The sequence below is a fragment of the Amblyomma maculatum genome, chromosome 4, assembly GCF_055883805.1.
Source record: "Amblyomma maculatum isolate TAMU_Amacu chromosome 4, ASM5588380v1, whole genome shotgun sequence".
Taxonomy (NCBI): Eukaryota; Metazoa; Arthropoda; class Arachnida; order Ixodida; family Ixodidae; genus Amblyomma; species Amblyomma maculatum.
The window spans coordinates 101,642,305-101,659,563 of record NC_139347.1 but is presented as its reverse complement, the minus strand read 5'-3'; the positions used below and the strand labels follow the sequence as shown (position 1 = coordinate 101,659,563).

General features: G+C 47.7%; 1 protein-coding gene across 1 annotated transcript in view; it reads right to left on the bottom strand.

The window, feature by feature from the left end:
• Tsp74F (Tetraspanin 74F) overlaps positions 1-8,274 on the bottom strand; it is a 47,736-nt gene extending 39,462 nt beyond the window's left edge. Inside the window, exon 1 of the mRNA XM_084602313.1 lies at positions 7,637-8,274. Within this exon, the coding sequence (XP_084458439.1) occupies positions 7,637-7,649 (13 nt within the window). The 5' untranslated portion in view covers positions 7,650-8,274. The remainder of the gene's footprint in view (positions 1-7,636) is intronic.
• Positions 8,275-17,259: the final 8,985 nt, after the last annotated feature.

The following is a 17,259-nucleotide window of genomic DNA, read 5'->3' as shown; positions in this document are numbered from 1 at the left end:
ACAAGGACACGAAGTAGGGAGGATTTACGTAGCTGAATGTGAGTGAACTTCGCAAGGCGATACAGTAGCGACAAAAAGTGAGCGTGCCAAGACGACGAGGGGAGGCTTTCTTCCCTCTATGTCTCTACATTTCACGTTGAGAATAACAGGTTAACAGCTGAGCTTAATTTAAAGGTGTTTGTTTAGCTGAACAGAATAGAAGACAATTTATGAAGAACTGAACGTACAACTTTGTTTGTAAGACGACTTAAATTCCACCACTATCCACGGCCTGACCTTCGGTAATATATACCGTGAAATACGAAGGCATGGCGGAAGAAACCAAGTTTGTACCAAAGTACTAAATATAAGAACACAGCCGTTAGTATCTGAGTTTAAAATAAGATCGCTAACCACTGCGTATGAACCATACTAACACAGATTCCAAATCTATCTGATTGTCACGGTTATTCTAGATAAGCAAATATAGGGTTGCACCCTACGTCATGACTGAACACAGTGAACTTTTAACCCCTCTGCCAGCCCACCGGTTAGTCCAACGGGGTTTACCAGCGCGCTTCTCAACCCTTACAGGCACAAAAAGAAAAAGAAAAGAAAGAGACGCGCAAAGGAGACGGAGTGGGCAGAACAGCATACAGAGCGTCAGCAAAGAGCGGGCCTGAGCGATGAGTTCAGCGAAAGTGTCAGCCAGCGAGAACTGAAAACTATAAAAGAGTTCGCGAGCAAAAACGAGCTGACACTCGGGTGGCCTTAGGGGGACCGCTGTTCACAAAGGAGGCGGTTTTCACCGCTTCACTCGCTTGCTGAGGAAATCCACACCCTCCTCTCCTCCTTCTCAGGTGACAACAAAGAGGTACAGAAGGCTCCACGCCCTCCGGGACGCCGAGAAGCGACACCAACAAGCGCCGAGCGGATTGCCTGCGGCGTTCCGAAGCGAAGGTGGGGAGCGCCCGCTTTGTCGCGCGTGTCACGGCCACGACGGAAGAGAGCGCACCTCACATCCTCGCTGACCCCGGCGTGGTGTCCACAGGTTCTCTAAGGAGAGGGGCTTTACTCTAAGGAGGGAGCAAACGGCCTAATGTTACCCGCAAAGCTCGGTACGAGTCACGGTGTACGTCTGTGGTCCACAGTACAATGAAAGATGGCCCTACACAGCCGCAAGGCCGACCCACTGGATGCTTGAAGACGAAAACACGCGCTCCATGCAGATTCTGCCCCCCCCCCCCTTTCTTTTTCGTTTTCTTTTTAGTTCCACACAATCACCTCTTCCGTGTACAAAATGCTTCACCTCGTTATCTTTCTCTCTATATTTATGCAAACTTTCTTACTTTTATTTCAGTGGAGGGTCGCAAACCAGGTGGTGGGCGCAGCCTTCTCACGTTCCTCTTCTCTGTCCGAAACGGCAGCAGTCGTTTGCTGATTTTTCAAATGAATATTTTCTTCGCGATGCTACGAACCTGTGTGTTTACTCTGCAAGAGCGGTTTCTTGTGGCGCACCACGTCCTGCCGTGGTTTTCGGTTTTTCTACGCATGCGCAGAGCGATATTACCGGTGTAACGGCGGCTGAGCAGGGCGAGCAACGGTAGGAGCTACCAAAAAAACGCTGTAATCGGCGCTCGTCCCGCCGGCGGCACGAGCCGCCCCTGACCGCCATCGTCCGCCGAGTGAGTAGCCAGCGGAAGAGTTGCTGGTGGCGGTGGTGGCGTTGCCGCCGCTAGCAACGCCACGAGGAGCCAAGGTTAAGTGCCGGGCGGCCCGGAAACACGCCCTAGAAAAGGATGGCGGGTGGCCTAGAGAGGGGAGAGACACCCACAGGCGCTCTTCGCCGTTTCCACTTCGGGCGTTATGTGAGCGGAGCCCCCGCCGTTGCCCGACCCCATATCACTGTCCGTCATCGGACGAGGCGCCGCTGCCTTCGCCTTTTGTGACGAACGAGTAGGCGTCGTGGCGAAGCCACTTTTCTCGGCGCCACGCGGTACGTGTGTTTGGGCTACTGTGGCGCAACAGGTATTGCCGTGGACCGAAGATGGGTGCGTCTTGCGGTAGCCGCGTCGCTTTGCATAAATAAACTGCGTTGATCTCGTGTTTAGAAACCGACGCGCAAATAGCGCGTAGGAAGAGGCTCACACTGCAGCGCACCTATATAAATATATATGTATTTCTCAGCCCGATTTCCCATCATTTAGCCCCGCTCAAAACTCTCGTTAATGCTGCACCACTGGATGAGGATATACGACTGTTTTTCTTTGAGACGATACATGAATAAAGTTATCTGTGAAGTACAGGACAAAGAGTAGAAGCAGATATGTAGATACGATTGCCATGTACTTGCGCACTCCTCTCGGTGCCGTGTTTTCATTACGCATCTGGCTTGCAGGCCCGACGAAGAACGAAATCATTCCCTTACAGGCGTCTTCCGAGCAACGATTACCGAGATATTGCTCTCTCAAAACCTCATCGATCTGTTATTTCTCGCCGCTGAAATTATCATAACTAGTCCGGTCGCACCTTTTACGCATTTGCCTCGAACTTAGGCGTTTTTTTGTCGAATACGCATCTTCCACGGCAAGGACCTGACTTGAAATAGCGGTGCTGGTTTGTTTTATCAGCGACGCCTAAGAAATTCGAACAAGAATATCCCAGCTACCTCTGCAGAAAACCAGCAAAGCACGAGCACACCTTCTGTGGAAGCAAGGATGCCCAAGGCATGCACCACGCATGCGGCTTCTTTCGCGCATCTCGCATACGCGCGCGTGATTGCGCATGCCGGCGCGTACGTCCGCAGCTGACTGAATACGAATATCAGTGCCCCGCCCGGATTTCAGGGCCGATTACCAAGTGTGTGCGTGCGGGGCCCCGTGTGCCTCCGGTCGGTCGGTCGCTCCGTCGCGGTAAATTCCCAACTGGTGAATCCCGTGGCGAGACTAAAATGATGCAGTTGCGCTAACCGAAGTGCAAAAAAGGGTAACAAACCGTGGCCTTGTATTCGCACGGTTGGGAGCCTCTGCTGAGCAACTGCACACCAACGTATGATATAACGTTTGTATTGAACTATTACGGGAAACACACTATACTCCTCTTACCTTTACCGCGTATGCTTTACACATTACGGCCGCATGCGTCGCTGCACCAGAGACTGCTGCTGTTACTACTACTACTACTACTACTACTACTACTACTACTACTACTACTACTACTACTACTACTACTACTACTACTACTACTACTACTTCGACTACTACTACTACTACTACTAAACATTCCATATGCTGTGCGTCAATGCACGTTAATGAACCCCGAGAGGACGAAATTTCCGGATCCTTCTATTACGGTGTCCCTAATATATCCTGAGTCACTCTGAGAGGTTAAACGCTGCATATAAAACCCAAAGTTATCTCTCTCACCACACACACACACACACACACACACACACACACACACACACACACACACACACACACACACACACACACACACACACACACACACACACACACACACACACACACACACACACACACACACACACACACACACACACACACACACACACACACACACACACACTGTGGTAAACCGTAGTCCGAGCCCTCATACACACAGGTCAGGCAGATTGCGCGCGCAACACCCGTGTAACCGAGCAGTCCGAATTGCCTGCAGCTTCTTCTTGACGGTGGGGTAGCTGCGCGCATTTTTCTCCGGGGAGAAAGGATATGACACGAGAGAGGGGAGACAGAGAATGAAGGGAGAGCAAAAAAAAAAAAGTAAATAAACGGAAAGGCTTGCGGCGCGCGTGATTCTCCGCTTGTTACGAATTCAACGCGACGAGCAGAGTCCGACTGCCAACGAGACGGCTGCTTCTGTCGCTAGTCGGGTGCTGCGCTGCGTCGCGCTGCGTCGCGCTGGGTACTAAGCGTGGTCGCTCTTCTCGCACTCAGGGACGGCGCTGTTGTCCGCAGGCGTCACAGTGCAAGCAGTCGCCTGGAGCAGCAGAGGCAGCAGCGTGGCCTCACGAGAGATTGGCATCGCGACTTTGATGCTGTGTATGCAAGAAGAGCGAACCTTGTCCAGCTAGAGGAAGTTTTTCTGTCCCTGTCTTTTCTTTGTCCTTTTTTGCACAAGAAGAAAAGCAAAGCGAAGAAAGCGCGAGGATGCTGTGATCGTGGCGCCGGCGAAGAATGCTCCGGCAGTCGAACAGCTTCGGTTACGGAGACCATGGAAAAGGAAAAAAAAAAAAAAAACAAGAAAGAAATATGGACAAGGGATATGAACAGCCGGTCACCTTACATGGCGCGCTTCTTTCCAATTTGAGCTGTAGCGTGTTTTGCTCTATTTCTATGGGCCAGGACGCAATGAGTTGTGAACGACTGTCTTGCTTTTTAACGTGGTGGAGTTGAAGGCCCTACCTACCCTCTAGAAAAGACAGCGTCGAAGTTGTGAGCGAAAAATCATGACATGGCTCCGCCAGGTGGTAACAGCTGACATCGCCGGACCCTGATTGATCATAAGGTCGCCTCATGCCACGCGAACACATGACATGACCGATTTGGGAAGAGCTGCCAACTCGGGCCTCTCCTTTCAGGTCGGAAGGTGAGATCGAAATGCAGCCTTCTAAGGCCCTTGCATTCGAATGAGATATTTTAACCCTAGCCCGCACTGGCACGTTCATACGACTTGCTTAAAGCGGGCTTCATACACGGGTCGAGTCGCGCTTCACATAACACTGTATGCTAAAGAATAATACTCAGCGGGTGAGTACCAAAGGCTATGTACGCGATTAAGCCTCAAGTAGAATTGGCAATCGAAAGCCATTAACGCGACTGCGTCGTATACTTAAAGGTTGAGCTTAACGTCACCCTCCCCCCCCCCCCCCCCCTGATTTTTTTCTCGCACTTTCATTTTAATTTGAACTTAATATTTGGAAGTTCCATATATTAAAGTGCTTATTTTAGAAAAAAGAAATGAGGCCCAGAAGAAACACGATATTACGAATACTGCGTGTTTCTTCTCGTCCCTTTTTTTTTTTTTTTTTCGTGTTGTGAACGCCTTACCAGTTGGATCGGTGCCAACTGCCCCAAAGATAGTGTTGCTGCAAAGAAAGGCTAACGACTCTTTTCGGCGTGCAAGTTAGGTTTTAACTGATGGGGAGAGAATGCATGAACTATATACAAACAAGAAACTTAGCCATTGTCTGCAAGCGTTCACAGGGTGTACACAAGGATTCGCCTTCAGTCGAATGACGTAAGGGCACAAACGAAAACAAATGCCACATCGAAGGAGCAAGTGTGCGTGTGAATTGCAAAGCTGTAGGATTTTGTAGGTTCTTTATAAGAAAAGCCCAATTAGTGAATGAAATGCAAATCGCAGTGCGGCCGAGACCAGTAGTTTGTGCACTCAGGTAACATTGCTTGTATTAACTGAGCGGTAATAAATAAAATCTATGCGGTCTGCGCATGTTCAAATGCGTGTTAGCAATCGAAGAGTAGGATGTAGAAAAATATAAAAGGTTACCAAAGGACATTTTCTCTACTTTTTTTTTACATTTTTTTACAAAATTTACATTCCTAAGCAATCGAACTGAGAACAGAACCTCTCCTCCCAGTGGTAGTGTATTAGGCACATCAATGATTTTCATTGTAGCTCTGACACACCTGTGTATCCAATGTATTTGCGACGGCCTGTGGTCATTAACATGAATTTTCAAGGAACTGTCCAACTCTCGTCGTCCATAGGTAAAACCACTTACGAAAAAGAATGGGAAAGGAAAGTTAATATCTCTTCTAAATTGCGAATTCTGAAAATTTGGACTGATGCCTGCCCGACCAACGCGTTACTCCCAGCGCCGTAAAGGGGGCTTTGCTGTAGTCACGGCACGCTATGCAACGAAGCATAATTACGCAGTCAGGGGACACCGTTAATGTAGGCAATTTGTCTGGCTTTTATACGACCATGTCAATAAAAATATGTTTATAAACAGGGTCGCAGAAAATAAGGAACGAAGAATTTCTTTCCTTTTAAAACTTCAGTAAGCATCGTTAACCGCCAGAAGGAATCGGTTAAGGCGCGGAGCAATGACACCAAAACGAACGACAACAAGCTCTCCACTGCTTGGAGTTGGAGGAAGGCGCACGTATTTCAAAACATTTTACCTTTTGCCAACTTGATAACTTTCGGTGTGATCCTATGGCTCATATTTGAGGAATACGAGCCCTTTTAATTGTTATCATTTCCTTTTTTTCTTTTTAAACGAACACTGTTCTTTAGAACGAGGCAGGTTATTACGAAATTTTAACTCACTACATCAAAATTCCCGCTGCACGGACTAAGCGTTAACTAACGTTTCTCTCGCGCTTCGCTCGCCCAGTAGCCAAAGCAATAATGCCGGCATAAGATCCCGAGCGCTACCCGTAAACTCCTTTGCACGTCAATTCTAATCCTGTAGAGAAGCGAAGCTGCTCAGACCGCCTTCAAAAGTTGGCAAAGATGCAACCGGGAGCGGAATACCGCGCGTAGCGATGGCACGAATAGGTCACGGGGCAATTGTGATATGTTTTTCAGCGGCATGCGAACTAACTGGCACCCGCGGTGCGACGCGGAGGACATCGAGATCGGGTCGCGTGCGTGGGGACGACTCGTCTCCGCATTCCAATTGCGCTCAAAATAACAAATCAACCACCGCAGCACACACTCGAATCGACGAGCTTTTACGTTCCCTCGTTATCTGATTGCGGGAGAACAAGCAAGTAGGAAAAGAAAAAAAAGAAAACGCAGCAGGTTCGAGCGTCATTGAGAGATGCACCGGGACGGGACGTTTGTAACCCTTAATATCGGTCTACCGCATTCGTTCAAGGGTGCTCTTTTTCTTTTCTCAATTCGTGTTGCCGCAAGGTCAGCAAACGCCGGACCGCAGTGAAGGCACTGCGTCCGTCGGTAACCGCATAACATCTCCATTGGCTTATCAAGCACGACTCAAGTTTCCATGCGTGACCAGATTAGAGCGACGCGCTCGATAAAGAAAAAGAGAAATGCCTAGGCGTAAACAGATCCGGGTTCAAGAAAATGTGCTCGAAAAGCAGGTGAAATTCATAAAAAGGAAAAGCGGAGAAAACGAATAAGAGAAGTCGGCAACCTGAAATCTGATATCGAAACTTGATTTTCAGCGGCGTCAGGGCCGATTCCCCGCAATTGTACGAGCCAGATGTTTGGGTCTGAACAGCGTGAAACATACAGGGAATAAAAAAGCGGCACCTAGCTTTTGTAGCCTAAGAAGTCAATAGCCGCGCCTTTGAAATTACATAACTCCGCTCCCTTCTCATAATATGGCTGTAGGAGATGCGGCTGTTGCCTGCGCAGAAAGTTTCCCGGCCGAGCTTCAGAAATCAGTCGGTAATCGCAGTAATGGTATACATAACTGAGAAACTAGCCAAACATGAATTATTTTTAGTATTTTCTCACAGCTGAGTCCAGCCATGAATATCAAAATCGCCTGAAATAGAAACCGAAACTAACAACAAAAGACAACAGAAATGGAGACACTGGCTAAAGCGGTAGCATAGAAATAAAACACAGCACAAGGCAAACACAAGTCCAACTCAAAATAACAAAACCGAAGAAACAAAATAAAACAGGTACTTACACCTGAGGTACATCTTGGCAGGTGCTTTAGCGTATGGGGCTCACTAGAAGAACAAGTGTCCCCGGCGGTGGATCCCTACAGTCACAAACTGCGTCGTCCAACTCCACGCGACGAAATGCAGATTACCACTGGCGCGAGTCAGGGAAATAATGGTGATGACGGCGTCGGGACACCCAAGAGGATGCGAAGTGAATAGCGACCGACTTGCTGGCCGTGGTCTCCCTTGTAGAGAATCGGTGCCGGTTGTGGTCGGGATGCGCGGGAGAAATGGAGGTGCCGGGTCAGGAGGACCTGTGGTCCGTGTGCTGGCTGTCTTCGGTACCGGCTGTCTTGCTTCTCCGGATTGGAGGCATATATAGCAAGGAGCCACCCGTCCGCGTCTGCTCTTCTCCTCCGACTGTGCCTGGTTCGCCGGTGCGAGTCGGTGTTGTTTAGCGTGTGGCCGCTCTGCTGTGAAAGGGGTCTTTCCAGCCGGAAAGACTGGAGGGCCGGAAGGAAAGGGGCGAGGAGGGAGGTGTGCGCACCACCGGCGCTGTTGGTGAGAGGCAGCCAAGAAGAAGAAGTAGAAAGGAGGAAGAGCTAAGGCGGCAAGAACGCTGGGAGGGAGAGAGCGGTACACTCGCGTAAGCGATAGAAAAGTGGCGTACCTGACCGGTGCCACCGCCACGACCACCTCGGGGGCGAGGAGGCTGTACACGCCGGCAACTCTCTCTCCCCCCCGCATTGCTCTTTTTCTCCCCCCTTTCTTCTATGCGGGCCGTTATCCCGGAGCAGAAAGGAGAAAGCGACTGTTCAGGGTTAAGGTTAGCATGGCACCGGCGACAGAGGCGTGCGGCCCGGCGGGAGAAAGAGAGCGCTCTTGGCTGGCAGCGCGAGCGGGGAGCAGCGTGCGCGGCGGAAGAGCGGACCGCGCGCGCTCTCGGCGGTGCAGCGACTTCGACGGATGCGACTATGATAAGCGCGTCGAGCGGACCGCGCGCGCTCTCGGCGGTGCAGCGACTTCGACGCGCCGTCGGAACACGCTGCCGGCGTATTGAACAAGAGCGGAGAGAATGCAGCACGGGAGTATGCAGTGAGCGTTCGTCCGCGCATATTTTAATTAATCAGAATAATAATAAAAAAAAAAAACTGTGCTCGGTGTTTTGCGGGTGCGCACATATCTCAAGAGAGTCGAAATCAGAGAGAACACTACCACCGGCTGACCACTAGTGACCCTTGCCTGGTTCTCTGTCTATCGGCACATCATCTCTTAGACGACATGCGATGTCACGCTGTAGAGAGTCTTCAGCTGTTGTTCAGGGTACACAGTAACACCGAGAAAAAAAGCGCTTCCTGAGGCATTTCTTCATGCGCTCGTATTTCATCTGAACAATATATTCCAACAAGACTGGCCTGAGCTAGTTGGTGACGACCATACACTGCTGCAGAAATGAGAGTCGGTGTGAGGAAAAAAAGTGATACACAGCAGGCAGTACCAGTCCCAAAGGAGTCGTATTTGCAGATTAGTAAGCGGGTCTTATTGAGGGTGTCATGAATAGCCTGCACATGCTTCAAGTAATATACGAACAGTTGATCAAACTAGGACAATTCCAGCCTACCTAGCGTATTTGCCGGCGCTAAGATTAAGGCAGTTAAGGCACTGAGTCTCGCAGCGCTCACCAGCAATGTGCCAATGCGTCTTTCAGTTGACAAGACCTGTTTATAAGCTTTAGATGCGCTGCAAGTCCGGCAGAGCGAAAGATTAACGGGCATAACTGAAGCATAGTAGTATTGGAGAATGCTTTCCTTGTCCGCGTGACCCTTTTACAATGTCTGCGATCGGCCGAAAAATATTCTTGCCTTTCCTGCTTTACTGTGTCCACTTTTTAATCTTTCCAGTTTTTGCTTTTATTTTACAGCGTTATTCACTGTGATATCGAAAGCCCCCCGGCTTGCAGAGTCGAGCCCGTATATATCGAACTCCGATATTCTAATTAGCGCCTGTATCGAACACACACATTAACTCTTTAAGAACCTTGAGTAATAGCACAGGAGTGTCGAGTTGTATAACGAACTGCGATTTCGCCGGTTACTCGACACATCGAACTGCGCTCCTATTGTCTGAAAGTGATGCTTCTCCTAACCTCTTCATGGTCCCTTTTCGAAGCCGAGTCTAGCTGGATTACGCGGCCTTTGTACACCTGATGTCAGCCAGCGATGGGTTCTAGGGGGGCGGATAGATTTCCTTTACAAAAAAAAAAAAGAAAAAGAGTATAGAAACAACTTTTTTATCTGTTTTTTAGTTGTACTAATATTTTGAGCGCTTTCTTGGTGAAAAATAAATGACGAATGATATAGATAATCTGTGATATAAATATTAACGCTGGTCTTTGTCTTTCTTTCAGAAAGGACTGGTGGGATATTCTGACGAGGCAGACTTTAGGTCTACTTGAGGGTAGCCATTGATATCCCTTAGTGCTCATTTTTCACTCCCCATGGTTGACACGTGGACCGGGGTATTCCGTTAAAGAAAAACAATCTTGCCGGAATTAGCGTACATTGACCCGCACCGACCTGCTGCGTTGTGGGGCTATCTGGCCTTTAGGAATGTGTCCAATGATACATGAACACCCAGAGCACACCATTGATTTGTGTTAAAGAAATGAACACGCACCACTGACAGCCATATGCTTACGCTCTGTCCTTTCCAAGACCGCGAATAGCCGCTCCCTATTTGATTTCAGGCGCGATGGGTTAAATTAATTCAGCGGTCGTTAGGCAGCTCCACAGCATTAACTATCCGGGGCTCAGCTCCCAACATACCGGCGTCTCAGGTTTCGCTGATTACGGTGCGTCAATTTTTCAAAAGGCTTGACTGCAAGCCATTTATTCAGGACGACCCCTTTTGAAATATTAAATGCACACAACGTTCATTGGCGTGGACGAAAGGGAAATCAAAATGCGCTGAGTAGACAGGCGCTGAAAAGTAACCACTTAAAGCAGCGGCGCTGCTGTCTGAGCGGCTTCAGCGGCTTCCCAAGTATCGCCAGCTTTCATCACTGACCGATATGACCATTAATCACGCGGGGACGCCGTTAGTCGAGTCGTGACTGGGTCCCCGATACAATTTCGCCTGCCGCGCCTGTAGCAGCGTCAGGCAGGTTTATGCGATAAACGAGCGTGCAACCAAGCCATGCCGCGCACTGCCTGCTCCGGACAACGGGCTTCACGTGAATGCATATTCGTCGTGGCTTATGAGGCATTACCTGATCGTTACTCGTTGGTTGTGCACCCCGTATCAAATTGCAGTCAGCCCGACGCTCCAATTCGGGTCGAGTGCGTGACGTGCGCACGCACGCGCAACGTTATACATGAATGCCAGAAAGTGGGTCTTACATATGTGTACGTGTATGCGTGAGCACATTACGCCGAGTAAGTTTCGCAGAGCATATCGAACGCGCGCCGTAGACACGCACGCGATTACTTCTCCCTGCGTATTGTATGCTGAAATCCGGGAAAAGCGTTCAGGTGCAAATAAATTCTTCGATGTAAGTAAAGTGAAGGTGATGCGGGGTTGGTGTCTTCGCTAGAGCTAGGTCTACTTAGAAACTCGGTCTTATATACATTCAACTTAGAACTCGAAAAAAAAAAAAGGAGAATACAGGACTGAAATAGGGAAACATACAACGTGGCGCAGTCGGTGTGTAAGATAGATAAAGAGCATGCATTTTCGTACTGAAGGTTAGATCATACGACAGTCATTAAAAATGAATTCCCACCCATTGATTAAACAGTTTTCGATCTTTGTTGCTATTAGTTTTACCATTACAATCAGCGCATTACAGTGGTCCCAAACAGGGCACGACCCTCCATTTGAAACGTGGCATGCGACCGCGTTTATTTTTGAGGTAGAAGCACCCCTTTTCCTCTACAACGTCTTCTGATGTAACATAGCGCAATGCCATTTTTAGTATTTATATATATTATGGAGCCAATCGACCCCATCAATGCAAGTTGCGAATTTTTTTCTTCTTTTTTTTTTAGAATAACTTGTTGTTTAATGTCTGCGTCTACAATTGTATCTAGGTCTCGTGCTCCTCAACTTTCCACGCTGTTAGCTTTAGAAAGAACATATTTTTGTTATTTAAATATTTCTACCAATCAGATATGTACATATCATTACTGAGCGTACTGGCATACACGCAGCTATCGTCTTTATTTCTGCTAAAAGGAGAGAACCGCTTCGGTTCCCGTCGAAGGTTTCGTGAACTTAGCCCAAGCAAAGTGGTAACAAACGTTTGTTGGCAACCCAAACAAATATATATTATATATATATATATATATATATATATATATATATATATATATATATATATATATATATATATCGCTTGTATACTCGTAGCATACGCACTCTCTTTAAGAAATTTTTCAACACGGAGCAAAAAACTAATTGATTCAGAGAAACGTCCAAAGGTCAAAGGCAACCGCGCGTATAGCTCAAAGAACCACGCGTGTCCCTTCGACGTCAACAGAGAGCCATCAATAAATAGCCCTCGTTTATAAGCGGCTCGTTTCTGCCCACACTGTCGACCCTGTCAGCGCCTTTGCGCCTGCGTTCACAGGCTGTCGCGAGATGTTTGCTCTCGAGGCGCGCCGATGACAGCTGCCGTGGCTGTCCTGCGGACGCCCGACACCCTGTCACGCGCCCTGGTCGCCGGGCCTTGCACGTCTCGAAGTCCTGTCCCTTTTGCCTTGCTCGTACACGACTCGTATTTCCTCCACAGCGTATCAACGCAGGTGATGCGAACGCTGAAAGGCGCCCAGGCATGTCAGCGGCAGTGCCCCGCACACGATCGCCGTGCCACTAAAGCCGTGAAAATGAACAGACAGGAAAGCAAGGCTGCGAATTTGTCTTTCGTCACCGCTGTCATCGTTTTTGACTCTTTTTATATGGGGACGGGCATTATGCGCTCGTTTGGAATAATGAAACGCCTAATACCCCGCGCATTCTGTTGAGGCCGTTTCGGTCCACTAAGTGACGGCGGCTTGTTCTAGGAACGATGACGGATCGCTGTGGCTTCGGGGCACGCGGATCGAAAGCAGCTCGATGATAGATGTACTTCGATCCGATACGTATTTGCCTTTTTATTCTATACGAAGCGCGCAATACGGAACGTGCATACCGGAGCGTTTATACATTTTTGTATATCTCCTGCACCTTAACAGCGGTGCATCAACTTGTCCTTGACGGAAACAAGTTCAAAACTGTGTCCTCTTCGGTTGATTAAGGCGCCAATGTCACAGCATCAGATGTTACTATTTTGTCCCACGTTTATTTTTTTCCCCCTACACTGTGAAGCCCTGTGTAATCTCTCCTGTGCGCGTTGCTTTGCTATGTCGCTGTTGGCGCATATCGCTACCTAAGAAAGATGCAATTGGCGTACTGCCGTCGGTCTTAATAGCACACTGTCATGGACTAGCGATCGCGGCGTCTGCACACAGCAGTTCTCGTGCGAGCGTCACTGGTGACTGCGAACAAATGGTTAAAAGCAAACCCGGGCTTCCTCGTTCGCTAACAAGCAGACATGGTTCTTCATAAAGCTGAGTAGTCATAGATATTAACACTTTATTTTTCAGCCCGATGCACCGAACTTAAATTTAGGCTTTACTTCGCTATAGACCAACTCTCCCACTATAGATACATTACGACAATGAGGAAGCCTTGAGTGGTATATAGTGTCGTTTTTCAATATGTAATGATTTTCAGCTACAAGGCGGAGAACGACGTCAATTGTTACACCATTGTCATTACATCATATCTCTGGAAGTATAAAGCATTTGTTCCGTATGACTTTTGTGTATCATTATACACTATTTAAATAATTCATATCTTTATAGTATCTTATCATATAGGATGTCTATTATGTTAGACTGTGATACCCTCTCTTGCCACCTGTCAACCAGATTGCAATGGAGATGAAAACTTTCTAAAGCGGACTGCGAATTCATTTCTCACCTACCCCATCCACTTGCACATGATGGAAATAAACTGAATATAATCTTTACTAATAGGCATCCGCCTAACCCAAGCAACTACAATCGCGTACGGTGGACAATGCAGCAACAATGATGTAATAAAATCAGCGTAAATTACATTGCATCCAACATGTCAAGCATACCAAAGTTAAGTTCTCGAAATTTTGTTCCAAAGCGCGTAGGACAAGTATCAAATTTGATTTTTTTTTTTTTATTGTTTACTCTTCTCACGACCAAGGCAGTCGCGAGATCGTGGGAAATGCTGTGAATGTTGGACGATGTGGCTCACAACGATTGGTTCTTTAGTATTCTCTGATTATTAGAGAGCGTTGCCCTCAGATCTTCTTTTATATCTACTCCTTTGTCTGCATGCGCTCAAACTATCGCAGTAATTCGCTGAGTTGACGCCCAGCAAACAGCCATTTGATATCGTGCATAATTATTGTTTCGGGAAGTAGAACGACTGATCCTACATTAACATCCCTTCCAGCGCTCACAAAATTAAAATAAAAATAAATAAAAGAAAGAAAGGTTCCCATTTTAATCTAGGCATTATTTCTCAAACGTTTAGGAGCATGTGACCTTATTCCTTGAATACATATCAATGAGCATGCAACTTCTTGCCACGAAACAAACAGAAAAAAAAAAGTTATAGAAACCGGAAAATGGACGCTGCCTATCTGACCGGCGCCGCGGTCACACCCTTAACTATACATGGCAATGCACAAGGAACTCATTCGTAGCGAGCATAGATCCGGCACTATACGTCAGAAACTAGCCGGCTTATACCTCCTATCACGCTTCGGTAAAACACATACGGGAAATTTTTCGCCCCTGAAAAATAAAATAAAAAAAAACAAAAAGCAAAAAAACAAATCAAAAAGCTAGCGTTCATCTTCTAAAGGAAAATGTGTTGGCTAAGGTAACGAGATTTTGTTCTTGTACCTGTGCAATATAGCCTAAGCTTCCTCCATCCTTGTCACTGGCTCCAGCAAAGTGACAACTCACATTTGCTAATTTCTTTGTTTTATGTCCGTCCTCCTCCTCTTTCCACAGGCGCCACGACCGAAGGGAGAAATGTGCCCTTGGCCGAATCTGCCCACCCAATGTACAGGTATCGTCTTCTCCTTAACTCATTGCCTCGAATTCCTTTTAGGCCACAAGGGTTCGCTTGTGCCTCGGTTCCGTCATGAGGCTTGTTTGAATTTCAAATGCCCCTATAATACTGCCTCCCTCACACAGTAAGCCATTCAATGCATATAGAAGCAGTGTCAGGTTGTGGAGAAAAAACAAAGGACTCGTCGAATAGAACGCTTCTGAACTAGAAGTTAATTTATCCTTGGATCATTGAACATCACTGTTAACTCCTCCGTGTTGGCCGCTGTGCAGGACGAATAACATTTGAAGTCGAGGCACGACAGTTTCATGACTGAAGCATCGGCTTAACGACGTAGCAAATCTTGCCTCCTTTTTGTTTTGTTTTTTTGTCCCTTTGTTCAGTTCCATCAGCATTCACATGCAGCCCAGGAACTACGTGTGCGATGCATTGCCAGCTGGTTTCGACGTATTTAGCAATGCACTTTGGATGAGTCAATCTGCCCCTCGTCACGTTTGAGACGTTTCCTCTTTGCCCGCCCAAAGAAATTGCCTACTCTTTTTTTTGCGTGCACGAAACGGTCCGCCCAGCTAATGCGAACAAGTGAAATAGGCTAACAAGTATGGGCGCTCACGCTCCTTAGTAGAGGATGTCGCAAGGCCTGCTGAGAGAAACGGAATTGAGGACTCTATATATAGAGGGAGAGACAGTTTAGCAATGAGCGTGTTAAGAGCTCAATCGAATCTTGACTAATGGATAATTTCTAATCTATCCGACTCACCACGCTCAGTTAATTATCACGTCTGCACCACAGCTGCTGCATGGAGCAGCATGCTTCATGGCGTCTTTGTAAACCCAGCGTCGCTCAGTTGACGATATACATAATTAGCGAAGGCTTCTGGTCTGTAAAACGTGTTCAGGATTAGCACACGTCCTGACTGTGTCGTCTCGCTGGTCTTTACAACAGAATAAACGTCAGTCACGAAGCGAACCACAACACGCCGACATCTTTGTTCTTGTTGGCTCGGTCTCGACCGAGGCATCCGCGCTTCGATATAGGGACGAAGTGAGAAAATGTTTCTATATGATCGGACCTTGGATAACCTGAAAGAGGCTCGGGTGGCATGCTTTTTTTCGGGTATCGTCCACTAAGGCTAGCAAGTTAACCCAGGTACAGCTTTGGCACGTTATATCAATATATCCCTTGTTGTATGTAGCAAATAACCTTTTAGTACGTACAAAGTTTCCGCGGCTTAGCCCTAAACTCGTTGATGCCTGCATTTAGTCCACGCCAGGTGAGTGAGTGGCCGCTGTGATGACGCGCAGTGAATGCCAGCCATTTCGAACTGTTTATTTTTTTTTTATTTAATGTAAAACGGTTGAGTGCATCCATTCCTACCCAAAAAGCCCTAGCCATGCGCCGACCATTGCCATCAAACCTTGGTGCGCTTCCTAATAACGTATCACACATATCAGCACAACGAAACAGTGGGCGATTTGAGGAGCGTTACGCATTTTGTGTAGCCCCCTACAGAAGCTATCTTGGTCAGTTTCATGCAGCCTAATGGAGGTGCCGTGGGTTTTTGTGTTGGCATTTGCGCGTGTTGATTTTGTGTCTGTGCGCTGTGCGCTGTGCGCCTGTCTGCCTGCCTGCCCCTTTCTTGGCGCGTCTTCTCCAAGTTTTTCTTTTTATTTTTTTTTTGGCCGTTCAAAGGTTCCTCTGGAAGAAGTCGACCGTAACTTATATGACCTCGCATGTTTGATTTATCTGCTTACAAAAACATCACACATGATATTAACGGTACATGTCTATATTACTAAAATGTAACATCGAACATCTTCTACTGCGCTGCACCGCGCTAGCCGAACCACGACGTGAGTTGCTGGCGGCTTACAGAGCGCAGGGGGTAATCCCGGGCAGCGTAGCTGTGCTCCTGTGGCCACCGGGCTGTGCGCGCGCCCGCGAGCGAGCTCACGTGAGCTTGTGTGAGTACATCGAACAGGCGGGCTTGATGACCCGCCTATTTCACCTCGCCAGATAGTGCGCGCTGGGACTGAACGCTCAATGTGTGCTATTTCCCACAATAACGGCTGATCGCCCACGACAGCCGTCAGTTTTTTGTACAGTGTGCAAGTGCGTGCGTAGTGAACAGTTGCCTGGACGTGGAGCTATTGCGGAGGCCCGCCCGATGTGCCGAGTACTCAGTGACCTAAGACATTTGCGGGTGGGCCTCAAGCAAACTACTGTATACTGTACCATAGTGTATATATTTCTTTTATTTTTACCTACTCTTTTCTTTCTCCCTATCACTCACCTCTTTGATTTCCTCTACCTTCTCCTCGCTATCCCTTTATTTCCGCCGCCCCAGTTCAGGTGCTTCAGATATAAGATAGCAGATACCGGGGCTGGCAAACATCTTTTCTTTCCTTTTGTACATACAATAAATAACCACTACAACATACTGAAAAACAGAGCATGCCAAGATGACCTCATTGAACACTGCCCCTT